The sequence below is a fragment of the Amblyomma americanum genome, chromosome 6 (genome assembly GCF_052857255.1).
Source record: "Amblyomma americanum isolate KBUSLIRL-KWMA chromosome 6, ASM5285725v1, whole genome shotgun sequence".
NCBI classification, from domain to species: Eukaryota; Metazoa; Arthropoda; class Arachnida; order Ixodida; family Ixodidae; genus Amblyomma; species Amblyomma americanum.
In genome coordinates this window covers 72421921-72448443 of record NC_135502.1, presented here as the reverse complement: position 1 = coordinate 72448443, position 26523 = coordinate 72421921, and the positions used below count along the sequence as shown (strand labels likewise).

General features: G+C 50.0%; 2 protein-coding genes across 9 annotated transcripts in view; both read left to right on the top strand.

The window, feature by feature from the left end:
• The window catches only part of LOC144093686 (cullin-3-like), a 58393-nt gene that overhangs the window by 25018 nt on the left and 6852 nt on the right, over positions 1-26523 (top strand). For 3 of the 8 annotated variants that reach the window (XR_013306309.1, XM_077627279.1, XM_077627278.1), the window contains exons 1-2: positions 22507-23713; positions 24612-24836. Coding sequence is in view for 4 of the 8 variants with exons in the window: in XM_077627279.1 (XP_077483405.1) it covers positions 23542-23713; positions 24612-24836 (397 nt within the window). In the remaining 4 variants the exon portion in view is untranslated. Of the gene's footprint in view, positions 1-21730; positions 21860-22506; positions 23714-24611; positions 25065-26523 lie in introns of those variants that run through there. The other 5 variants (XR_013306308.1, XM_077627275.1, XM_077627274.1 and 2 more) reach the window with 3 other exon arrangements.
• AspRS-m (aspartyl-tRNA synthetase, mitochondrial) lies at positions 13621-16647 on the top strand. The gene has a single exon (XM_077627272.1). It carries the CDS (start codon positions 13760-13762, stop codon positions 15815-15817), a length of 2058 nt encoding a protein of 685 aa, XP_077483398.1. The 5' UTR covers positions 13621-13759; the 3' UTR covers positions 15818-16647.

The window sequence follows — 26523 nt, the reverse complement described above, 5'->3', positions numbered from 1 at the left end:
GAACCAAGAGGGAACAATGGAAGAAAGTGCAGCATGTTGCAGTTTTTAACAGCATGGCCTCCTAGTGTTTTTTGAGCTGAATTTCACTGGTCTGTCAGCCAAATCACTATGTTTAAAGTGAAAACAATTTATGTGCTGATTTAGGTCTTGTAGAGAAATCCACTTGAGAACCGTAGCTAAATATTGAATGTACAAAGAAAAGTCAAATGAAGCAACGCCTTCAAATAAATCGTGTGCCAAGCAAGGAGGGAGACCTGAAGCACACACATGAAAGTACTTCAATTCATTGAATAAGAAATTGAACTTCACTTCCCTCTCTGTACTTGAACCATTGGCTTGTAGGGCTAATATAGGAATATTGTAATTGGTTGGCAGCGATTATATCAACGTTTTTTCATGCCTCACGTGACACAAAACCACTCTTTCACGTCACAGCCATCGTTTGGCTTGTGAAACCGAAACAGCATGACAGAAAAAGTTTGATTATAAATTATCTAGCGGTCGTAGGCGAATATTACATGGCGATTCATGCGTAGTAGTGTCGTCCGCATCATTATAGAGAAGAAAACATGCCACCAAAATTAGGTGTCTGTACTCCTTTAATACAGGTAGCTCTCAAAATCCATCATTTTCTGCGGTAATACAACCATGTTAAGATTCCTTCCCATTCCAGCTGGAATTTTCAAGACACAATAAGTGGAGCAGATTTTTGATAGCCACTGTATGTTGGAAGTACTGATTGTCCTTTTAAACTATTCTTGCCCCTTTAGATGTGGGTCCCGAATGACATCTTATCAATTTACATGCTTTTACGTACGAAAGAAACGTATCCACCTCTATAAGCCATGTATTTAGTAGCATGAGGTAGAAATTTCTCTGTGTGGTTAATCTAACCGCACATAAGCCACTGTGCATCCTACTGACTTCGTTCCTTCAAAAGATGCCATGAATGTTTTTCTAAGTTAAATTGCAGTCAGCTTCGGCTGCAGGAGGTGGTTGGTTCGAAACCCACCGCCAGGCACCCACCGGTAAAAATGGGAGCCACCCCCGACCCGGCGCCCAGCTTCTTCAGGGGTGTGTGCTTGGAGGAGGCTCCGCAAACCCCACTGTGGCCTTTCGGGGGCAAACCCAGTTTCGAACACTCAGCCTGCAAAGGTATAGTTTGTGTTTCACTCCCAAGTGAAGAGTTCGGCTCAAAGCTCGCACGCTCTAACCAGTGTCAAGTACAACACTAAGCAATCTTTCATCAGAAGCGATTCAGAGTATCACTGCAGTCCTGGGCAAGTCCAGTTTTTCCAGCTGTCCGACTTTGTGAGAAAAAAAAATGGGGGGCCACAAATGGGCTTCTACCGCACGAGGCAGATTTAGGGTTGCTTGACGGCGGAACTTATCTCTGATCCGTCAAGGCAACTGTGGTCAAGACCCTTTTCCCAAGCATCTCGCCCCAGAATAGCCGAGCACCAGACCAGAGGAAACCTTGTACCCATTAGAAAACCGGTGGGTCCTCGGCAGCACTGGGGATCAAACCCAGCACCTCCCGAATGTGAGGCGGATGCTCTACCACAAGGCCATGCTTTGGTACTTCGTACAAGATCAAAATAATTTTGCAGTGACATATTGGATGGTAAGTTTCTTAAATGCTATTTAAGGTTCTAGAATGATGCACCAAAAATGATTCGGGTAGTTCACATCACCTATATGGAAATATGCTGAACGAACCAAGACGAGTTTTGGAAGAGATAGCGCTGCTGATATGGAACCTAGCAAAACTTCATTAGTACATGTCTTGCGTATTTCCCTAAATGCACAAAGTATATGCAAACATGAGGGCTCTTAACTCGTACTACACAGATGTGTTCAAATAAAATTTGAGTCTACTGTCATTCGGCCTCGACTCCCATGATGCTTCATGAGAATTTCCTAACACATTCAAACACTTCAGCATTCACTTGCTGTATTGCAGTAACGCTTCTTGTTGATGATTTTGTTTGCTCATGCATTTACAGTGTGTACGATGCAACCACGATGGCAGAGGCTATCGGCAGCTGCCGCTGATAATAGGTCGGTGTACACGCTCATAAGCCAACTTATGGCTCACTTAGGCTTAGATTCTGATCATGATCTAAGTCGTGAGTCCAGAGTCTCATTCAAATCATAATCCGAGTCACGAGTCTGGGCTCAAGCTAGATCATGATCTGTGTTTTCGAGACAACGGTGTGAACTTTGGTTTTTGCTCATTTGCTGATAGCAGACGGGAGATAACATTTACTGCCGCGTCCAAAAACTCTTGAGGACGAGATGGCTTCTTGACGTCTGAGGGCGGCCGAAGAGGATTCTGTGGAAACGAGGAAGACAAGTGTTATATGCCCCTTTAGAGTATGCGGATGCAGTAGTGAGCCACATGGCGATGTGTCGGACAAATTTGAACGAGTTTCTCAATTCTTTGCTTCGGAGGCGGGGGATCCCTTGTCATGGATCTTTTACACGCTTCGAGCCTGCATTATTCAGTGCATTCCCATGTTCAAGGGAATAAGTCTACTTAGGACAGGTAGTGACCGCTGATCCAGATAATGAAAGGGAAATAACTAGGAAGAATAAGAATAGGGTGGAATGCATATGGCAGGTTCTCTCAGATCATGAATCGAAGTTTCCCAATATCTCTCAAGATAAAGTATACAACAGCTGCATGTTACCAGTACTCACCAATGGGACAGAGACATGGAGGCTAATGAAAAGGGTTCAGCTTATATTAAGGACAACGCAGCGAGCTAAGGAAAGAAAAATGATAGATGTAACGTTAAGAGACTGGTAGTGGGCGGAGTGGGTGAGGGGACAAACATGGGTTAATGACACCCGTGTCGAAATCAAGAGGAAGAAATGGGCTCGGGCAGGGCATGTAATGTGAAGGCAAGATAATCGCTGGTCCTTTAATTCTTCTGCTTTTATTAGTCTCCCATTGATCAAAACCACAAATGAAAAAAAGAAAGGACATCTTCTATGCTTCTTGGTTTCAGTGACTGTTGGCGTGCATCATGTATGTCACAACGAGCACCTCTTTCAATTTTCTTGTCCGCTGGTCCTCAAAGGGTAACGGAGTGGATTCCAAGAGAAGGCAAACGTAGCAGGGGGCGGCAGAAAGTACGATGGGCAGAGGAGATAAAGACGTTTACGTGAATACGGTGGCCGCAGCTGGCAAAGGACAGGATTAATTGGAGAGACATGGGAGAGGCCTTAGCCCTGCAGTGGGCATAGTCAAGCTGATGATGATGTTCACAAGCGTCAAAATGAATCAGTGAGCCCAAATGAGTTGTGAGTCAAAATGAGCGAATGAGCCCAGATGAACCGTGAGCTGAAGCAAGTCGCCAGTCATTTTGAGTCGCTGACCTCGGATGACTCCAGAGTATGAGTGAGCCCAAGTGAGTTGTGATCCTAAATGAGTGAGTTCATAAGTTTGAGTGAGCCCCTTTAAGTTGACGAAACTTCTGTGAGTGAGCCTCAGTGCAGCACACAAGATTTTGCCGAGGCGCACCGTTCAGTCCCGCTAGGCCAACAGCGATACCGGCACGACCAACGCATATCATCGTAGAGCGACAGCTAGGTTTTTCAGGCCAACGAAACCAAAAATCCTGATCATCGGTTGCCTGACCAGTCCTCGGAAGATCGGCGCGCTCAGCGACACATGCGTATAAGGCGCTGCACGACTTCGATAATTCTGGAGAGCGAATTCTCAAGTTTCGTTTTTACAGCATTGATCTGAGGTCGACGATTCATTACAGCTAGATGTGCATCCGGTGTGACCCATACTGCCGAGCAATAATTACTTTGGATGGCCGGGAGCAGTCATCGGCGTCGCTTGTGGCTTACAAATTTGGCCGTTTAAATTAATGTGAACAGTCGCTGAACATATCTCCCTATAAAGTTATTTAAAATCAAGTGTTGATCCTACACGATGCCAACAACCCGGCAGTCAGGTGTTCCCAAGCGGGGAATCGCATCGGCGCTCCCTACAGAGTTATCGTACTGCGTGAACAAGCTAGAGTACAGCCAGTGAAAAATTTTACAATTTATCTCACATAAGTAGAGCGCAGATTGCGTTTTATGGCGTGTAAACGTTCTGTTTCTGCATGTTTGTAAACAACACAGAGTGCATCATCATCGTCGGCACATTCTTACAGAAATTTCACGTGCAGTAAATGCTGAATGGCCTACTGTTATCTTATGGCACCCATTTAGCGTGTATTAGCGAGTATTGTAGATCGGAATTCACTTGTTGCCAGATCCCTGACTGGGGGAATATGGTTCGGAGAACGATGTCCAAGCAAATGAGCTGATGTAGACACTGGTGGTACCACCCACGGCAGTGTGGCGGTGCTGATGCTCTCACAGTTCACTGAAGAAAAGGGTAACAGACATTTCCCGAACACTGTCACGACGATGCCACCACAGCTGCTAGGTCAGCGACCCCGTGGGAAAAGAATGTCCAGCCATCTCCCAGCAGGGGGGTAAATGACCTTGCACTTCCCCACCTGTTGTCCGAAACGCGGGAACTTGAAGCCGCACCCGTCCGTCAATTATCATCCCTAGCGTGACTGTTGAAAGCAACGCTCTGCCCGGTAACCCAAGGGCCGACTCGGCCACGTGGCGCCGCCATTTTCGCCGCTGCTTCCGCGGACACCAGTCCAGGCAGCAACGTTTGTTCAGAAGACTCATTCGCCGTCACGTTGGTTTTATTGAAATTCTGGTCGAGGGAGTCCGCGTCTTAATCCCTTTGCCCTGGAAGGCACGCCGGGCATAACAGCACCCACGCCGTCAGACTATGCATCCGGAAGATGAGCTGCTCTTACGCAGCTCGGCTGACAGGACTTGCGATAATGGCCTCTCGTTCTGCAGTTCTCCAGGACCTTCCTCCTCTGTTGGGGATGTCCAGCTCTGTGATCTCTGCAAGGCGAGCCAAACGAGACAACAAACGCCAAGCCACACACAACAAAAGCAAGTGCCGTCTGAAACGCACTCGTCCTGCCAGACCAACACCAAAACAAAACTGATTCCACTGCAGAAATCCCTCTAGCTAAGACTGAAATTGAACTTTTCCTCAGCGAGCACGAAGTGCATTCCCGATGCAAGGTTCAGGCGTTCAGACCTCTTCAAAGCATTGTCATACATGACACTCAAGACAGAGGGAAAATAAGAATCGCTCTACGATCGGTCGGAAGGTTCAAACGATCTCTGATGTCACCCGGGCAGGGGGGAATCAACCGAGAGGACAGAGGCTTTTAATTTTGCCCCAAGCTATTGTTCATTTGTAACTATATAGCCACTACATGTGGCTACTGACTACAACAATGAGGACAGTTATCCTCCCGCAGTGTGAGAAAATAGCCAGTGACAGCCGGCCAGCAGACATTCAACCTCTTCACAGCTGCTGGGAAAAGAGAACCATCTAGTCGGCACTTATCTCAAGAGATTCAAGTATTCTGTAGAGACAAAATCAAACATCAACCGCAGGTTGTGAAGCCACTTTGAAGACGATGAAAACTGGTTGTAAATCTTTGTGACAACACTCTCAACGTCAGTCTTGAGTTTGTAGGCTGCATGCCGAGCACAGTTGTGCAGTACGTGAACAACACAGTTCCCCTTGGTCAGCTTGGGGACTTCTTTCTTGATCATGGTGTAAACAGAGTAGTGTTTCCCGTAATTGGTGCTTGCGTTGTCTGCACAGTAGGCAGATACCTTCTCAGTGTCGAGACCAGCTTCCTGTATCCTCGTCTTTAGTTGCCCAAAAATTGCTGCAGCCATCTCGTTGTGGTCCTCATAAAAATCAAGCACTTTGTCCTCGATCCCACGCTCAGGAGTAAAAAACCTGACAGCAAGGGGATAGAGCAGCGCTGGATTAAGGGGGAGGCTAAGGGGGCTGCAGCCGAGGGCCTCACCTCGGACTGTAGGAGAAGGGGGCCCATTTATTTTAACCTGCTTAGTATATGGAACCATGGGCAACGGAACTTCGAGCGACATGTATGAAGCGAGAAAACCAGAACGAGCAGACGGGGCCCCCCACCTAATGTAAGAGCATGCGTTTAGCCTGACTATTTGGGGAGAGCTTGTCGAGCTGCAAAAACAGGAATCCCCCGCCACCCCGGTGGGGCCCTCTTACGAAGTGAGGTCCGTTTGCTTGGAAGAGTTTTCGTGGTTTCCTGTCAGTTCGTCTGTCCAGTGCTGTCTGGAGAGGAGGGGCAAGGGGGAAGCACCTAAAACATATGTAATGTGGGATGAGGACCTAAATCTCCCTTGCCCCTCGTCACCACCGCGCCACCCTCCACCTCTCAAATAGTTTAGCCGCTGTCCTTCTCATAGAAAAGATGTGCTGCAGTACCCAACAGTGCCTTCCATTTGACTTTTCTTTGCCGCGATGGTAATTTGGGCGGGGGAGGATGAGTCTGATAGTAGATCATGATGAGTCTGATGGCAGAGTCTAGGCAGAAAAGGAAAGAAGGCGTCACACGTGCTTTTGTCCACGTTCCTTGGGGCATGGAATGTTCACTGTTCGGGCTAGCGTTGTGGAAGAGTGAAGGGGGAAGTTGGAGAGCTGGACACAGGCCTGTCTCCAGGGCCCATTCCTGCCTAGTGGCTGCGCACCCTCATGCGCGCTCGTCACAAAAAGTAGGTCAGACTGGCCGCCGAACTTTCCAGGGAGAAGTAGAAAAAGATGACTCAGAGGCGACGGAGGGCACGTAACTTCGCCCGCGCTAGAAGTTGCCCTCTCCCCTTCATTCTCTCGCTCGGCGTCAGCGGGGCGAGAGAAAAATCGAGAACCTCCCAGAACAGGCGATTGCTCCTAGCCGATAGGAAGACGATACCAGAACAGGAGAAGGAGTGAGTTTGTCCAGAGAAGGAGGGAATTTGTACAAGGAACTTTATGCGTATGTGAACGCCTGCTTTGGCGCTAGTAACAGACAGACGCGGCACGTGTCTATGAAAGGAAGTTTTTTTTTTTTCAAGCGATGTTTATTGCCTCAGGGTATAAAGGTTATGAAATGAGAGATGAGTAAGATGCTTAAATAAATGAAAAAAGGTCGGCTGATAGAATGAAATCAAGTAGTGAACGATGATATTGATACGGGAATAAAAGAAGAGGCGGAGAGCGAGCGCGAGCGGCGAGCGCGCGGCTCTAGCACGAGGGAGATAGAACGAGAAAGCTTGGCCGCCGCCGGTCGTGCTTCGCCGGCTCTCCTCCGTACTGCTGCTATATTTCTCTGGGCGGGCCCGTGGCCACCCCGTGGCCACCCACACCGTAACATTTTAGATACCTATCTTCCATCATGGCCAGCGCTTAACGGCTCAACTTGGCTCAACCATACGGCACAACCAAGGTAGATGTATACTGGTAGCGAAGGCTCCATAGACGCCCATTGGTCCAAAAAATGGCGGCTCGTGGGCACTCCAGCGCCCCCTGGATTTTGGGGGGCAAACTACGCAAACGTGACGTAGACTGACGTCACGCATACGTATGCTTTTGGCGCGAATTATAAAGCGGTCTTTCTGTAGAATCCGAGTTTTCGAGCCCGTACCTCTCGAAGGTTGCTGCCTTTCAGCGCGCCCCAACCTTTGCCAGTCAAATGTGCTCGAGTTCCTGCTAGTTATGGCCTTGTTAATGTGCAATTGGGAACGCAATGAAAGTGACTGGTAAAGGAGGGGCAGCATAGAAAGGCAGCAACACTTCCAAACACTGGCGAAGCATGCATGATTCGTAGTGCAAATACTGGTGCTAGTACTTTTGAGAGCTTTTGAGTACAGCAAGGTATGATGCAAGGTATGATGCAAGGTATGATGCACAAAGCACTGGCTCAAGTGCACAGTTCGCAATAGAGTGTACGGCAAGTATGGTTTTCATAGTTTCATATTCATTGTTTATTGCAGCAACCAAACAAATACAGTCACAAAGCACACCCTTGGCACACAAACAAAAAATACATGTCACAGGCAGCACAAGCAGTATTGTTTAAGTTGGCTAATCATCTCAATAGTCACAGTGCAGAAGGAAAAAGCCCTGAAGTGCCACGAACGTTGTCAGTTAGGAAATTGAAAAGTATAGAAAACAATGCTACGACAGCTTCAATTGAAGCAAACATAACATGACATAAGTAGGCGCATCAACACAGACCATAGAGCACACTGGGATTATTCTTCACATTTAATTTCTTCAGCTGAAAGAATATAGCAGGTGCGTTTACATCTGCAAGGCAATGTTAAAGCCAGCTTTAGCGCCCTCAAACGTGCTCAACGTAGGAGCAAATACCATACATTGAAAAAGACATGAAGCCAAGTACGCACGAACGGGTTACAGCTATGAAACACGAGCGAACAGCCCGGCGAAACCATATCGAAGCTATCGCGCATACCTAGTGTTGTATCCCGTACCGTTGGGAAACTGCCCGGTCCGACTGCCCGGAGCAGCCGGAGCACCCCCACGTCAAGCACCCGCCACTACAACTTCGACCAACTCCCTTTTATTCCAGTTCAATGATGAATATATATACAGATGTGCGAGTCAGCTGACCAGATAGGGCGCATGCCTAGCGCCACCTAGTTTATACAAACATAACTACAGAATACAATACCACATTATTCCCCCTCAAAAGAGTTAGCAACTAACACTGGAAAAACACAATAAACACTCAATGTCTTTCATAGTCTTTAAACCACACTGGTGGTCTTCTTTGTCTCGTCGAATGCCTGTCCTGGAACGTCCCTTTCAACTGGCGTCTGAACAGATGGCTGCTGGGGTGGGTCGTGGTTCTCCTGCTGTGGTTCGCCAAGTGGTTTTGCTGATTCAGGCGAACAACTTTTCGGAACTGTAGGTGGTGGAACTGGTTGGGGGCAAGGTACCAGCCGACTCCGATTCCATGTGCGGCCATCATTGAGCTTGTAGGTATCTTGACCACATTGGTCCACAATGGTGAATGGACTCGAGTAGCTCAGAGCGCCCTTAGGCACGTGACCAGGCAACTTGACTCTCACCGGTTGACCTGTTGTTAATGGAGAGTACTTTGCAGCTCGTCGACGGTCAGTGTAAGTCTTACTTGCTTGTTGCCTTTGTGCTACTCTGCTGTGGATGGACTTCATCGCTGCCTGCGGATCTTGAAAAAACTCTTTACCTGGCGCTCCTACAAGATCAAGTTTTGTTCTGGGATGACGGCTGTGAAGAAGGACGGAAGGCTTCACTCCTGTGGTCGCATGCGGTGTGAAACGGTAGACTCCCAGGTATTCGGTGATAGCTTCCTTCAAAGGCCGATGTTCTTGTGCGCAGACTTGAACGTACTCTTTGAGTACTCGATTAAACCTCTCTACCTGCCCGTTAGCTTGCGGATGATAGACTGCCGAATACGTATGAGCGATGCCACGTTCTTTGAGGAAACTGTCAAACTCCAAGGCTGTAAACTGAGCACCATGATCACTCACAATCTCGTCTGGATATCCTTCCCTGCTGAAGATGCTTCGCAGAAAGGAGATGACTGTTGCAGTTGTCACCCTTGCTGAGAAACAAACCTCAGGCCACTTGCTGTAGTAATCGATGGCTGTAATGGCAAAACGGCAATCTGCCGGCACTTCGGAAAAAGGGCCCACAATATCGATGCCTAGCTTCTGCCATGGTGCAGATGGGAATGCAACTGGCTGCAGAGGTGGTGTCACGGGTTTTGCAGACTTGTCAACAGATTGGCATACCGCGCAGGATGCAATGAATTGTTCTACTTGCTTGCACATAGCAGGCCACCAGTATTGCTCACGTAGTCGCTGCTTTGTCCTCGTTATTCCCGGATGAGACTCGTGGGCTGCGTCAAGAAGCCGTGCTACGAGGGACGAAGGTACTACAAATTTGTCACCACGAAGCAGGAGGTCTCCAACGACTGAGAGCTCAGTTTGCACCCAGTAGAACGGAACTGCTTCGGCAGGCAACATCTTCACTGCGGGCCATGCCGATGTCACCCACTTTATAACCTGCTGCAGCAACGGGTCCTGCATCGTTTCAATGACAAACTCTTCATGAGTAATGCATGTTGAGACAACACAAACAGTCTCTTCTTCCTCTTCCTCCACACGACCTGGAAGGGGCATCCTTGAAAGAGCATCAGCAACAGTATTCTTGTCACCCTTGTGAAATTCAATCGTGAAGTTGTATGCCAACAGCCTGGCGTGCCACCTCGCAATCCGGAACGGTCGGCGACCTACTCCCTTTGTACTAAGGAGTGTGACCAGAGCCTGGTGATCGGTGCGTAATATGAATGAACGACCCCAAAGGTACACTCTCCAATATTCGCATGCCCACAAGCAAGCAAGGGCTTCCAATTCCCCTACAGAATACTTCTGTTCCTGTGAAGTAAGCCTGCGAGAAGCAAAAGCAATCGTCACCAGTTCATCATTCCTTGTCTGTTGCAACACTGCTCCCAAGCCAATGGATGAGGCATCCGTAGTGACAATAATGTCACCCGCAGGATCAAATAGCTGTAAACATCTTGTGGCCAGGGAACATTTCAGTTGCTCGAAACAAGCTTGTCTTGCAGGGTTCCATGTGAATGTGGCATTCTTACGTAGCAACTCTCGAAGAGGCTCGACAACCACCGCATAGTCAGGTATAAATTTGGCGTAGTAGCCTACCATGCCCAAGAATGAGCGCAGAGTACCGACATTTGTTGGGGCTGGCACAGCCTTGATGGCGTCAATGTTACTTTGTAAAGGGCGTATTCCCTTGTGACTGATCCTGTGACCAAGGAAGTCGACTTCTTGCACATTAAAAATGCATTTGTCATTCAACTTCAATCCAGCCTTTGCAATCAAGTGCAGAACTTGTTTCAAATTCTTGAAGTGCTCTTCACGTGTGCTTCCGTACACAATGACATCATCTATGTAGCACAAAGTGTTTTTGCAGTTCTGCAAAATAGTGGCCATCATTTTCTGAAACGCAGACGGTGCTGATGCAAGACCGAAACAGACGCGCTTGAATCTGTACAGTCCACTATCGGTTATGAAGGTAGTCAGTTCCCTGCTTTCAGGGCTTAGCAGAACTTGGTGATATGCAGCTGCTAAATCAATCTTTGAAAAGTAATTTGCGCCATGAAGTTTGTGCAATATTTCTTCCGTGTGCGGCAGTGGAAATTTGTCAACGACAATCGCTTTGTTTGGTTCGCGCAGATCGACACAAATTCTTATCTTGCCGTTTTTCTTTGCTACTACTACGATTGGAGACACCCATTCAGACGTGTCAATCTTTTCTATGACATCTTCTTGCTCAAGGCGCTGCAGCTCTTCGCGTACTCGGTCTCGCATTGAAAATGGCAAACGCCGCAACTTAGCAACAACAGGCGTGATTCCTTCTCTTATCTTGACCTTATGGACAAAATTTGTTGCAAGCCCTAACTTGCCATCAAACAAGTGCGGAAACTGGCAAAACAGTTCACGGTCAAGGCCTTCTGGCGCTTGCGTAATATGGGTGCATTGCAATGACGTACCGTTGATTTGCAGACGCAGCGTTTCGACAGCGTCGATGCCGAGAATGTCAGTACCGTCCTTGACGACGTAGAAGAGAATGTCGGCCTGCCGATCCTGGAAGATGACTGGCGCCGTGAAACACCCCTCGATGGTTATTCTGCGGCGAGAGAAATCGTAGAGTGACGCTGATGTTGGCTGCAAAGGGAAGCGTTTCAACCTTGAATACGTGGCGTTCGACAGAATGGAGACAGCAGAACCCGTGTCTACGAGGAAACGTATAGGAACATCTTGTACGAAGACTTCTGTGTGTATCCCTCCTTTGCATTGCCGGTCGAGAAGCAACACGTTGAGATCGCCGGATGCACTGCAGGTGTCGACTTCTCGGACAGCAAGGGCCCTTTCGTCAGGCATGCCGCTTCTACAGACACGCTGAAAATGTCCTCGTTTGCCACATTTGCTGCAAGTTTTACCCCGCGCCTTGCATGTCTTGGAATCTGCAAGATGCCCTGAAGACCCGCAACGGAAACAGGACTTCGGCTGCTGCGAACGCGGTAACTGCGTTTCTGAGCGGCATGGCATCCGATGTTTTTCGACCTTTTGAACGCTCGCAGCCGATGACTGCAGCTCAAGTGAGTATTTCGTGGCTTCTTCGATACTGTTTGCAATAGCCAGTGCGCGTTCAAGAGTGAGCGAAGTGCCTTCAAGCAGTAAGCGTTCCCGAAGAACAGGGTTGCACGTTTTCGCTACAAGTTGGTCACGAATAAAATCGTCAGCCTGCTTACCGAAGTCGCAACTTAATGCCAGCTCACGCAACGCCGTGACGAACGCTGTTGCAGTCTCCCCGGGCAGTTGGGTGCGTTGTCCGAACCGATGCCGCTCCACGACGACGTTCGTTTTAGAAGTGAAGTAAGCGTCCAATGTAGCCACCGCTGCATCGTACTCGTCGCTCGTACCGCTTCCTTCCTTTCCTTCTGTAGGCGGCGTCGACGATTTCTCCTCCGGCAACGCGTAGTACAAGCGTTGGCCTTCCACACCCAAACAGTGTAGCAGCAAAGCTTTACGGCGCGCAGGTGGGTGAGCGTCGCTCCCGGACGCCAGGAGATAGTTCTTGAAAAGGCGGTGCCACTGCGTCCAAGGAATGGCGGGCTTCCCGGGCGTCGGCAGGAACTCGGGCGGTTGATGCAGGCTCATTGCTTCCGCGTTCGGTTACTTCACCACTCGTCGCCAACTGTTGTATCCCGTACCGTTGGGAAACTGCCCGGTCCGACTGCCCGGAGCAGCCGGAGCACCCCCACGTCAAGCACCCGCCACTACAACTTCGACCAACTCCCTTTTATTCCAGTTCAATGATGAATATATATACAGATGTGCGAGTCAGCTGACCAGATAGGGCGCATGCCTAGCGCCCCCTAGTTTATACAAACATAACTACAGAATACAATACCACACCTAGAGCAGACGACACACCTGTGAAAGTCCAGCGGGAATCGGTGTAGCGTGACACCAATGGTACTATCCACGCTGTCGCAGTGTTCCGCCTTGGTGTACCACGGAGCATCGTTTCTTCACATGCCGCAAGCTCATCTTGAAATGAAGCGCTAAGCGCTTCGAAAGAAGAGCGCGAAGCGTGCAAAGACGGAAAAAGGCTTCGCACTGGCCGCACGCCGAAGGAAACGACAAAACCGAGAAAACTGCCGCAGCGGTGCAGCGGGGTGCAAATCTTACCGAACGGTGACAAAGAAGCGACGTGCAAGGACGACGAAAACTTCGCAAAAGGAGCATTTTGAGACCGGCGAGCTAAATTTATACGCTTTACCAGGCGTGCCATCGCAGACAGCTGGCGATAAGAAATCGCCACTGTGGCCGGGTTAGCCGGGTATCGAAACAAGGCCTGCAAAGACGCGCTGTAATGCACCGCACACTCATGAATAGGGGGCAGGTCAAGAGTGTTGCAAAAATACAAAATTTGCCAGGTTTTAATAAAATGACTTACCTCTTTCATAAAACAAGGTGCTAATATATTTTTTCTTTTCTATTGGCAGATTACATTCCAATTTTGTAGTTTTATTATTTATTTATATGAGTGTTTTGCCCCCCCATCCTCTGGTTGTGCTGCAGTCGCGCTAAACCACTTTTCGGCCCAGCCTTCGCCACCACTATAAATCCGCCTTGGCACAACTGGCCACCGCGGGCATGGCGGCCCCCAGAACTTACCTTTGCGGCGTGAGTAGCAACCGCAGCGCGAGCTGTGCGGGCTGTGCGCTTTCAGCGTCGACTAATGAATGTAATGGGAAAGGCCGGAGTGAAAAGTTTTACAACCGTCTTTGACAACCGTCTTTTACACCGCCCGAGGAGGATGCTGGAGTGCATGTGGCGAGGGTCGCCCCTGGTTCGTGTGGTGTTGCGGAGATGTCGGACACTCGCCGCGGCGAGGTCTCTCTGCACGCGTCCAGCGCGCACATCAGACGCTGCGGCAGCTAGCGCCTACGTTACTACGGCCTCTTCGCTAGAGACTGCTGAAGAGAATGGCCAGTGGAGCAGCGACTTCTCGTGGCGGACACACACATGCGGGGAGCTGCGGGCGGCACACGTGGGCCAGCGGGTGACACTGTGTGGCTGGCTGGCCTTCAAGCGCCTGGGACGCTTCCTGCTGCTCAGGGATGCCTACGGCCTCACCCAAGTGCTGCTGCCAGACCACAGAGCTGACTGGGTGTCCCAACTGGAGTCTTTGCCTCTGGAGTCGGTGGTGCAAGTGGTGGGCGAGGTGGTTTCCCGGCCCCCTGGACAGAGCAACCCGCGGCTTGGCACGGGTGAGGTGGAAGTGCTGTGCCAGCAGCTGGACACCCTGAACCGGGCACGTCCTTACCTGCCGTTTCTGCCTAGGGACTACCAGCAGAAACGGGAGCCGCTGCGGCTGCGGCACCGCTACCTGGACCTGCGCTCATCGGAGATGCAGCACCGCCTGCGATTCCGCTCAGACCTGCTGCTGCGCATGCGCCTCTTCCTGGCGCGCCAATGCGGCTTTGTAGAGGTGGAGACGCCAACACTGTTCAAGAGGACTCCCGGTGGGGCTCAGGAGTATGTGGTTCCCACCCGGTTTCCCGGGCAGTTCTATGCACTCGTCCAGAGCCCCCAACAGTTCAAGCAGCTGCTGATGGTGGGCGGCCTGGACCGGTACTTCCAGGTGGCCCGCTGCTACCGAGACGAGGGGGTACGCCCCGACCGACAGCCAGAGTTCACGCAGCTGGACGTGGAGCTGTCATTTGCCACTGCCGCAGACGTGATGCGACTGACGGAGGCTGTGCTGGCAACTTCGTGGCCTGCAGCTGTTGGTGGGGCGTCCTTTCCGAGCATGACCTACGCCCAAGCCATGCAGCGGTATGGCACCGACAAGCCTGACCTGCGCCTGCCTGGGATGCTGATTCACGATGTGACAAGAGTACTGCGAGGTGAGATGTCAAGCGCAACTCCCGGTGCCCTGTCAAGTGCAGCCTCGACCGAGGGAAGCTCCGTACAAGCCATCGTGGTGCCCCAGGGCGCTGGAATGCTGTGGCAGCGCCACCTGGAAGATTTCAAGTCCATGGCCAGGCAGCAGCTGGATTTTCAGGGTGCCCTGTTCGAGGTGCCTCTGGTGGGGGGGGGTGGACCACGGACAGGCCTCCTCCCATACCAGCTGATGAAGCGGCTGGCAGCGGAGCTCAATGCCCGACCAGGGGATTCACTGCTGCTGTCTGCTGGCCACACAGACGCCGCGCGGCAGGTGCTGGGACATCTGCGGCCGGTAGTGCACGGGGTGCTATGTGAGGGCGGCCGGGCCGAGCAGCTGAACCCCGACGACTTCCGCTTCTTGTGGGTCACCGACTTCCCCCTCTTCCGGCTGGACTCAGACGGGTCCGTGAGGTCCAACCACCACCCGTTCACTGCTCCTCACCCCGATGACGCCCGTCTGCTGTTCACGGAGCCCCTCAGTGCCCGGGGCCAGCACTACGACCTCGTTCTCAATGGCTGGGAGGTGGCCGGAGGCTCGATCCGCATCCACCATGCGGCCACCCAGAGGCATGTGCTTGAAAACATCCTGCAGGAGGACGTCGTGGAGCTGAGCCACCTGCTGGAGGCCCTGGATGCAGGGGCACCACCACACGGTGGCATCGCCCTAGGGCTGGACCGGCTGGTGTGCCTGGCCTGCGGGGCGCCTAGCATTCGAGACGTCATCGCCTTCCCCAAGTCGGCGGATGGCCGCGACCTGATGGCCAGTGCACCCGCACCCCTGGCACCCAGCGAGAGGAAACTCTACCACTTGGATGGGTCTTCCCCTCCGCACCACCTAGGACAGTAACCCCGTGCTGTTGTATGCCGATACCACGGCACTTGCGGTAGATGCGCTGAACATCCTCGAGCAGGTGTGCCAGCTGTGCCACCATGGTGGCGCCGTACACCTCTGCCAGGGCAGCATGGTCACGTCTTTGGCGGCGTGCGTTGGCTACCAGCTGCTCCCAGCAGCCGTGTGATGAGAACAGTGGCCACAAACCACAAGCTATCAGGCCACTCCTCCTGCGTTTTGAAGAGATGTGTCAAAACCTCGGAGTACTGGACACATTACCTGCCATTGCTCGAAGACGAGCTCCACTGCCTCCATGGCACAATTTTCCGGCAATCTGTGATTTTACCCTTACGCAGTTCCAAAAAAAACAAACTCCAAAACAACATATAGTACAGGAATTCCTTGCACTCGAAGAAAAATACAGTAGTTTTACGGACTTTTACACTGACGGTTCAAAAACGAATGTTTACGTAGGAAGCGCAGTGGTGCGAGGAAATTCGGAGACAGCAATGCGACTTCCACAGTGCGCATCCATCTTCAGCGCAGAATGTTACGCAGTATGTGTGGCAACAAAAAAAATACAAAAAAATACTAAACGAGAACCTCAAAAACACTATTATTTACACAGACTCTTTAAGTGTACTTACAGCCCTCCACCCTAGAAACGCAACCACTCCCATACTTGGAGACATCATACACAACATTGTAACAGCAACAGCTCGAGGACAGAACATTAAACTCTGCTGGGTCCCGAGCCACATCGGAATAAAAGGAAATGAGAGAGCAGATTTGTGTGCCGCTCAAGCTCGGGGCAAGGAAATAAAAAAAGTAGATATACCCTTTAATGACTGTATGAAATTAGTTCAACAGAAATTAACACAAAAATGGCAGTCGCGTTGGAACAGCGAAGTGAATAATAAACTGCACTTTGTAAAACCAGTTTTGGGTGAATTTAAGTCATGTGTGCACCAGGAACGTTTTAAAGAAGTGGTTTTATGCCGTCTGCGAATTGGCCACACGCACCTCACGCACAACTTCCTGCTAACAAAACAAGATAAACCTGGTTGTGAGGAATGCGGAGAAGAACTTGCTGTTAACCACATTTTATTCTCATGTGTGAAACTAGAAAAACTAAGAAAAAAGTACTTCACTCAATTTTATCATGAATACATTTCTTTTCACCCAACATTGCTCTTAGCTGATAATGCCATTGTTAACATACCCTCCGTTTTTAGCTTTTTAAAAGCAGCGGGCGTCCTCGAAAAACTGTAATTTTTGAACCACTGGTTCCCTTTATTACATGATACACCTCAGCCACATTCTCATTCCTGAGAAGTAGGCTGAGGCTTTTTACTTGATTGGTTGGGAGCCTCAGGATCCTTGCCTAGCCAAGGATAGCCGCTAAGGCTGCCTGACCTTCTTTAAGGCTTTTACTATTAGCGATTTCCAAATTTCTTCTCTTCTTTTACTAGGCAGCACAATGTTTTTAGGTCATCTACGCCATCGGCATTTTTTGATATTCGTAAACATTCTACAGAAAGCCAATTCTACACCTTGAGTTTGGCGCATGATGGCCTTAGCTGCCTATGTGCCATAAAACCCAACACACCCAAGTTCACGCCGGGGCCGCTCAGCACGGTGGCGTGTGGCGATGGCGCGCGCCATTTTGTCCAGTGTGCGCGAGTACTCCAGCTCCACCTCAGCCCTTCGACGGAAATAGTCCTGCATCTCGGACACCAGTGCCAGCTGCGTCTCCAGCCGCACGTCCAGGCATTTGAGCTGCTCCCCGAGCTGCTGCCGGATGTCTTTGACCTGCTGTTCGAAGAGGCCAAGCAGCTCGCGTTTGCCGGCCGACTTCTTGTAGTCGGCCGTCATGACGGGGTCAGGATCGCGGGCGTGTCGGGCAGGAAATGGGCCGCAGGAGCCGCCGTCGCATCCGCCGCAGGAAATGGGAAGCCCTCAGCTACGCTTGGCGTCCTTCGTCGACTGCGTGAGCACGGGAACGCGCGGTCGTGACCACGACGACATGCTTCCCTCACTCGACTGTGCACCGGACTCGCGCTGTAGCCGCCGCAACTCGTTGACTTGCTCGGGATGATCTGCTCACGACGCGGGCGACCGCGGGAACATCAAGAGCGGCAGCGGCGTCACTTTCTCGGGGCCTGTGACCCTGTGACCCTGTGACCAGGCAATATAGGAATCCGGATTGTCCGGTGAGAGACCCACCACCGCCAGAAGTGATTGTGGGCTGCGATTCAGCCCCGAGCCGCCGGTTAAGCTTGCATAAGCCCTCCCGCTGAGGAGCTCGCAGGGGATGCACCACTTTCGGCCAGCCACGGACCATCCAGGCAGCGTATGCCAGTCATCGGGACGGCCACCGTTGGACACCTGTGATCGTGCCGCGGACTGACGAAGTGCCCAGTACGCTGAACAATTAGCATCCATTCATGCGAAAATGCTCAGTCGGAAACATCAATGTGGTGCGTCTATACGAAAGGCGAAGTTAGAAAGAGAAGAGCGTGAAAAGAAGCTACCAAAGATGCCAAAGTACCTACTGAATGCAGCTTCCGCAGAGCAGTATGATCGCTCTACCCAGAGTCCGTGTCAAACTCCCAATAGTACCAACTGGGCTTCTGTGGAAGACTTGCCAACTCCATCACCACGGTTTCCTGGCAAGAAGCAAGGTTTGACTCATCTTGGTTGTCTGGATCCTGTGAAAATGGTGCCAACTTCAGTCATCCATAATTCTGAGCACCTGACGCTAACCGAGCCCTGTCCTGTTCCTGAGTCAGCAACGTCTATGCTACTCGGCTGGGCCCCTGTCACAGAGCTCCAGGTGTCCGGTTCGCCACACCCGATTTCTACTCCTGCTGATCAAAAAGGTGCCAAACCTCTCCGATGAGCTTCCTTCTACTGACGAGCGCCAGGAAACAACACTCCAAGAACCGACTCACTTGTTTCCTGTTAGTTAGGCTTCAAATAGTCATGTTCCCACCCACAAAGTGTGCCTCGAGAGGACAAATGAGACGGCTTCTCGTTGCGGCAACAGAGAAGTACAGACACCCCTGCAGCATGAGGTACGTTGTGAGATTCTCCGAAGTGACCCTGCTAAGTGGCCGGACGTTATTACTGACAGCTTTCGGAGTGTATGCTTTCTCAAAGGGCCATACTGTATTTTAAAAATCAGGCAGAAAATTTTCAGTCTTCTGAAAGGCAATACAAAATTCAGAAACGCTATATGTCACCTCATCTTTTCGTGCGAAAGGCTGTAAATGGGGAGGCGTACGAGCGAAACTGGTTAATATACTCGAAGTCAAAAGGTTCCGTTTACTGTTTCATGTGCAAACTATTTTTGATTTCAAGTAACTCCAGTGCTTTCACCATGCACGGCTTTTCTGATTGGAAAAGAGCAGACGAAAAGGTTTGCGCACATGAAAATAGCGTCGAGCACCGGAACTGCGTGGCAGCATGGCTCGCCGGCTGTAACTCGAGCAGCACAATTGACAAGTAGCTGATTAAGCATCTTGTCACTGAGACCGCTTACTGGACAGAGGTGTTGAAGTGCGTAGTCACTGTAGTTAAGCTTCTAGCTGAGCGCAACCTAGCGTTTAAGGGCAGTGAGGAGATGTTTGGTTCACCGAGAAATGGAAATTATATGGGAGCGCTTGAGGCCACTGCCAAGTTTGATCTCTTTCTAGAGGAGCACATCAAACGCTACGGGAACAAAGGAAAAGGTCACCCATCGTATCTGTCAAAAACAGTTTGTGATGAATTTATCGAGCATATGGCAAAGGCTGTCAAAAAAAGTCTTGTTGACGAAGTGAAGCGCGCAATATACTTTGCTTGAATTTTTTATTCGACTCCAGACCTTACTCACGTTGATCAGCTGTCAGTTGTTTTACGATACTATTTAAATGAGAAAGTGTACGAACGCTTTCTTGGATTTGTTCCAATTGAATCGCATACCGGCTTGTATCTTTTCGATACCGTGATGTCCCTCTTGACGACCAATGGCATCTCAATTGATTATTGTAGAGGGGCCAAACTTATGATAATGCGAGTAATATGTCAGGAAAATACAAAGGACTGCAAGCTCAAAATCAAACACCTAAACGAATTGGCACTCTGCGTCCCGTGTGCTGGTCATTCACTGAACTTAGTTGGCACATGTAGCGTTGACAGTTGCCTTGAGGCAGTCAAATGTTTCACTCTAATTCATAGACTGTATGTGTTCTTTACTGCCTCACCTAAGCGATGGAGGTATCTTTTGGACAGCATGGGCGGAACTGACCAGCAGCTTGTTTTGAAAAGTCTAAGACCAGGTGGTCAAGACACGCTGAATCATGTAAGGCCATTCTGAAAAATTTCGATGCAGTCTTGTGTTGCCTTGAAGCTATTTCAAAGAACGAGGAAGAAAACAGTGACACTAGAAACGAAGCGCACTCTCTCTTCAAGAAAATGACAAAACTAGAGACTGCGTTCATGGCGATTTTCTGGAATGAAATCTTTGACAAAACGAGCTTAGCACTTCAGAAACCAGGCTGTGGACTGCTGTAGACCTGCTAAGCTCTCTAGAAGGCTTTGTTAATTCTTTGCGGCCTCTCTTTGATACCTTTGAAGAGAGCACGCACGCTAAGTACCAATCAATGTTATCAGGATGAGGGCAAACGCATCGTTTTGGGTAAGCACCCGGACCGAATAAGCGATAGTGCGATACAAGGTAGAAAAAAGTTTATTGTAGAGACCTACAATATAGGGAAAAGGGGCCTGCATGCTCATTAGCCCAGGGCCTCCTTTTTCTTAATCCAGCCCTGGGATAGAGCTTAATGCTCCCGTGGTTCGCGGTATCTGTTGCTACGGAGAAGTAAGCTCTCGTATCTGGTGACCCGTGGGGCATGGCGGGAGCTTGAAGCGCACTGATGCATCGAGTAGCAGATGCGGAAGCCAGGATATTCGTCGCAATAGCTTGTCACTTGGTTCTTCCAAACCAAGTCTTCCTGGCAGTTGCATTGCAGTCAACTGTTTTTCAGGGTGATCTACAATTTTTCCATTGAAACTTTTTTAATTAAGCATAAGTAATTAGTTAACTTTGAAGAACAAAAAAAATACTGCAAACTAGGCCACGAGACTCTAAATAACCCTCAGTTGGTCTCACGCTGCTAGGACATTCTCTGTTTTTTAAAACTGGTTACTTTTGGCTGGGACACCTGGCATATGAAGGGTGTTGACCGCTGTCTGTCAGCTCGAGCCGCGCTTAAGTTTCACAGAAATGTGCCCGCTCAACTCCCGGGTCAACATCACTAGCCCAGCCACAGACCAGCGATGCAGCGTGCGTCAACCTGCGGGGCGGTTCCGACGTGATCCTCTGTTTGTCGGACTGTCGCAGTGCCCGGTGAACAATTGTGTTTTGGAAACTTTAGGTGCGCCCCGCCGCGGTGGCTCAGTGGTTAGGGCGCTCGACTATTGATCCGGAGTTCCCGGGTTCGAACCCGACTGCGGCGGCTGCGTTTTTATGGAGGGAAAACGCTAAGGCGCCCGTGTGCTGTGCAATGTCAGTGCACGTTAAAGATCCCCAGGTGGTCGAAATTATTCCGGAGCCCTCCACTACGGCACCTCTTCTTCCTTTCTTCTTTCACTCCCTCCTTTATCCCTTCCGTTACGGCGCCGTTCAGGTGTCCAAGGATATATGAGACAGATACTGTGCCATTTCCTTTCCCCCAGAACCAATTATTATTATTATTATTTAGGTGCAAGGCTTTTTGATGTATTGTAGTCTCTCTCGAGTGTTACTTTGTGTGAGTTGCGTTGTATTGTAAATCAATTTGTATGTGTTCGTACGAGTGGCTGAAAAATCCTCGGCATACATCGTCTCTTTGCTCTATAAACTTTTTTTTGTTTGTGAACCTTTAGCTTCGGCCATTTTCTGGCTTATCACCGGCGAAAGCTGGGCACCAAACGACCACCCCCCTTGTCACTTGATAGCTGTTTTTTGGCCGAGCTTGCCACGCTGAGTCGAGGGCATCTTCTTTGAGACCAAGTCTGGAAGAGCACGACCAAGTAAGTGAAAAGGTGACAGTTTCCACCTATCCTTAAATTTATCCCCAATTGATGAGATAACTTCGGCTTAGAGCGCGGGAATGTGCATCACAATTAAGAGCAGGGTTGGCAACGCTAACGCAACGGTACAGCACAGAGCTGAGCAGTCGGGGCTCCGTATGTGCTGTGTGTGCGGCGTACTGTCATCTGCTAGTGTCGTCCCTTTGCAGTGCAATAGACATTTATTTTTTTAACGTCTTTCATGAAGACTTTTCTGGTCTTCTCATCCTGTTGACGGCGCAACAAGTAGGTAGAAACGTAGAAATAGACGAGAATGGTGAAAGACAAAATGGCATGTAAAACAAACTGAAAAACCGTACTGAGCTCCGATTTCGTGCACTGCAAAAGGGTGACTTCAGGGTCTAGGCCACTTACTTCTTGTGGGTTTCATCCAGCCACCTAGTGGAGAAATGGGGTGCGGACTGCTTTGCTGCCTGAGCTTCACCCTCCCTCTACCCACCCATTCATCTATCCACCCCCTCCCAGCCACCCCATCCATCCGTCCGTACTTGTCTGTCCATGGGTGCATGGTTTTACTTGACACTCCGTTCACATTACTTTCGTGGAGTTCCCAGAACACGCAAAGGATATGCGGCGGTTATAACGGCTGCGCGCGTCAGAAATTCAAAAGGGATAGGTACCGGGGACGGAAGTTGTTCACGCTTTCCTGCTGCTGAGTAACCCTGAGCAAACTGCCCGCTGTGGCAGTTGGCACTTCATGATTGGACGCGAGATGTCGCTCGGGAAGCGCAAGCTGGGTCGCACAAGCCCTACCGGTGGTAGCACCTACCACGCAGTGGCAACACCTGCCCCTGCCCTGCAATATCACAGGGCAGTGGCGCACCGCTTAACCGCCGCACCACTGCGCCAGTAGTATCATGAGGACTCCAGGGATCTATGAATGTAAAGTCGAGAACGACCAGTTCCGCTTAAATGGGCCTTAAACGATGAACACTAATGCGTCATCCCCTCCATTTCTTTTTAAAAGGTTTGCCACTGTCGCAAACCTTTTTAAAAAACTGGAGGGGACACTTAAGCTCCGCCTTAAGGGTATGATGCAATAGTGTTCATCGGTTAAGTGGCAAGGCCGCGTTCATTGCTTTGCTCTCGTCTCATACGCGTTTTCCTCGCGCAAGTGACTGTAGAAACAGTTCAAAATACTTTGCATACCAGATGGGCTAAACAGATTTCATTATGAATACTTACCACAAGGGCAGCTTTCATGCTCGCGAGAATGAGCGTGACAGGCTTGCCATTAGGGCACAGCAGAAATCGTGGTTGCAATGACAATTTATGCACAGTGGACGCGGAGGGGAAGATCTCAAGATCTTGAATTAATTGTCAGGGGTCCCATAAAAGAGACGTAGCAGCCCTAGACAGCATTGTGCCGTGCTTGCGTATTTGCCGTGCTTGCATATTTTGTAAGAAAAGGAAACTTCGAAGTATTTTGAGTTAAAATAGGGCGATGCCTTCGTGCCCTTACGGCTTTTATAGTACTGTCGTAAGGTATAAAGACTTTGCGTGATGAATGTTGGGCGTAAGGATGTCGGAGGTGTTCGAATCATCTCAAGAGGCAGGGGAAGGAGAAGAAGCCAGCTATGTAGCACAGCACGAAGTGGAAGCCCTGGACCGACTCTTCTCAGATGAACGTCGCCGGCATCACCGCGCCGTTTAGTTCCATGTCCCAGCTGGTGCGGTCCTCGCAGTCTCTTCGCTCACACCGGGACACCGCCTTCGGCTCCTTCGAGGAGTTTCTCGGCGCGCCTACTTCTGAGCCGCCGCTATCTGGACATCAGACAGCGTTCGCCGTAGTGGGTGCGTTTGCTAGCTCTGCCTAGTTCACTAGAAACAACGACCAACACGGCGCAAAATACGCGGAATACCGGTAGCTGTGGGGGTATCCTTTGGCGCCAGTGTTTGTGCTCATACATGTAGGTATGTACACGCACTTGTTCACAAACTTCTTCTTTCGAAGCAATTAACCGATAGCTTTTATACTAGTATAACTGCCATAACAAAACCGTTAACCTCATCTGCCAAGTGGACAGCAGCTGTTCAAAAGCGAATGGCGCGTGCAGAAAATAACTGACGCATATCGTGTCCGTGTGCGAAAAAAACTCAGGTTGGTGAAAACTCGAAGCAGATGGGCTTAAATAATGTATTCGCCGTATGTGGACAAGAAAAAAAATAATTTGGGTGCTCCTGAAGATTTGGGAGCATGCGGTGCCTCTGAATTCCACAGGCCTTTCCATGTACCATAACACTACATGAAATGTGATTGCGCATTACGCTTCAGTGACACCATAGTCCTTCAATGATGACACAGAAATAACCGGAAGGAGCAGAGGCAGCCGCAATCGGGGTTGAGCACCGAGTCTTACTGTAGCCGAACGATCGTCATCAGAGAATAAGGAAATAAGCGGGCCTGTTCAAACTTTGCAAAGAGTAAAATGTCACTGTCGTCACTTTCACGTGGCATGACTTCTGTTTTAGTGACAAGTAATGGTGGCGCCTTTTTGTCTTCGCAACTATGTCCTCTGCATTCCAATTTGCCCTGCCCCGTCAATCTTTCTGTAATTCTTGATACACACTAACAAAAGCATTCTTCAGAGCCACTTTTAACCATTCTTTTCGGGCTTTCAAGGGGTGTCTCGGTGGCCTGAATACGGTGAGCAGTGCGTTCACTGTTTTTTTTTTCCTTTTTTTTTTTCAGTCACCACCGTACGGATAGTCAGCGATGCAACACTTTCTACGGTAGCATCTTCTCATGGCAGCGGCAAGCATGAGGGATCGGCGGCGACACTGGCTCCTCCCTCCACCTCCTCTTCTTCAGTCTGCTTCAGGACGGTGACGCTGGTCTGGCCGCTGGTGCTCTTGGGCGGTGCCGCAGCGGCTGTGATCACCCTGGTGCCGGTCCTTTTTCTGGGCAACGTCATGGGTGAGGACCCTTCATTTGAACCGCCGTGGCCGTTCTTCCGGGGCCCCCTTCCTGAAGAGCTGCTGGTGCGACAGTTGCACGATGAGGGCACTGCAATGCCGCAAACAGTGACTGCGGCAGGTGCTCCCACCACCGGGACGGCATCTTTGGGCAGGCCTGTCCCCGAGGCATCGTCGCGGCCATGAACGCCGAGGGAGAACACAACGCCTCCTGGAGTACATCGTGCGCGTACGTGGCCATGATATATAGTTCACAGTTCTAATTCTAGATATTGTGCAGTAGGTCGTGCTATTGTGTAACGTATACGACGAGAATTGCGCATGGTTTTTGCGGCAATAAAGAACCGCATCGTGCTGAACCATATCGCTTACCGTGCTGGTATTCAGGACAATATACTTAGCTCCTGAAAGCACGAGTGCATGACCTGAACAAAGACTTGCGTATTTCTTCAATTGTGTCCAATTGTACCTCAGATTTGTGTTTCGCAGCTGGAGACAATTCCGCCAAGCCGCCGCAGCTGGTGTATACTGCGACATATCACCATAAATGTGCAGAAAGAAAAGGATGTTGAGACGACTCGCATTTAGAATAGAGGAGGAAGGATTTAATTTATTCTGTAAACAGGCGTTTGCGCTGCGGAATTTATAGATGTGTCGCTGTATTATTAAATTTACAGCCAGCTATAAGCAATCAGCTCTTACTGTCCATTTAAAAATGCGCACCTGATGCTCGTACAAAACACCTTTAATCTTCCATTGAAACGCTGGAAGACAGGCTAATGAGGGAGCAGCGACGATGTTCAAGAATTACAGAAGCAGCCTACTTGCCTCATCAGTGAAATGGATGTCTGAAGTTGTGAATGGCTGAATGAACGTCTTTACTGTAGAAAATGGTGATCGTGCCGATTAGTTTGAGGCCGTATAGTCCGTGGCCGCATATGTAGTGGCCACCGCCTCGGCATGTTCCACCAGTCATTGCTGGCCGGCGGCTGTGGGGTGAGGAGCTTTGATTTTTCAGGATGTTTTACTAGGCCCGGATTTGTGGGGAGCATATGCCACTTGCAAGCCTGCCTTCTATGTCGACCGAATTTCGACCGAACCTCCCCGCTGTACGATTGCGGACCTAAGCCGATGCGGATCCTAGCCACAAGAACTGCAAGGCAGCACTGTGATAGAAGTTTGTAGTGCCAAATTGGCATGTTACAGTTATGCACCCAGTGCAGCGGCGAAGGCTACCACGCCGAAGAACCCCATGATCGCGGCTACATGTGTGTCCGACCATTCTTTCTTGAGATGTGCCAGGCTTTTGAAATTGGCGTCAATGCTGACCGACTTTATCAGTGTTGTGTAAGTACTGACTGATATACACATTGTTAAAGAGTCGACAGGGGATCGGTCAAGCGTCTGAGCGCATTTTGAGTGATGGAAAACTCCCATCAAGGGCTTATGACAAGTCATGAACCAGGTCTATCCTCAATAAATGAACATGCGCAACTTCTTAATTCCAAAAATTATAGCCAGACCTCCACGGTCAGTCAGAACATAATTTCTCTTGGTAGCTGCCATCGTTCGAGAGCCGTAAATTATCGGCAGTTCCTGACCTCCTCCATCATTATTAGCCTGACTACGCCCACCGCAGGCCAAAGGCCTTTCCCATATCTCTCCAATTAACCCTGTCCTTTTCCAGC

Bases quoted from the DNA above. Each gene is read 5' to 3' on its own strand.
- AspRS-m (XM_077627272.1), top strand. From the start codon at position 13,760: ATGAATGTAATGGGAAAGGCCGGAGTGAAAAGTTTTACAACCGTCTTT.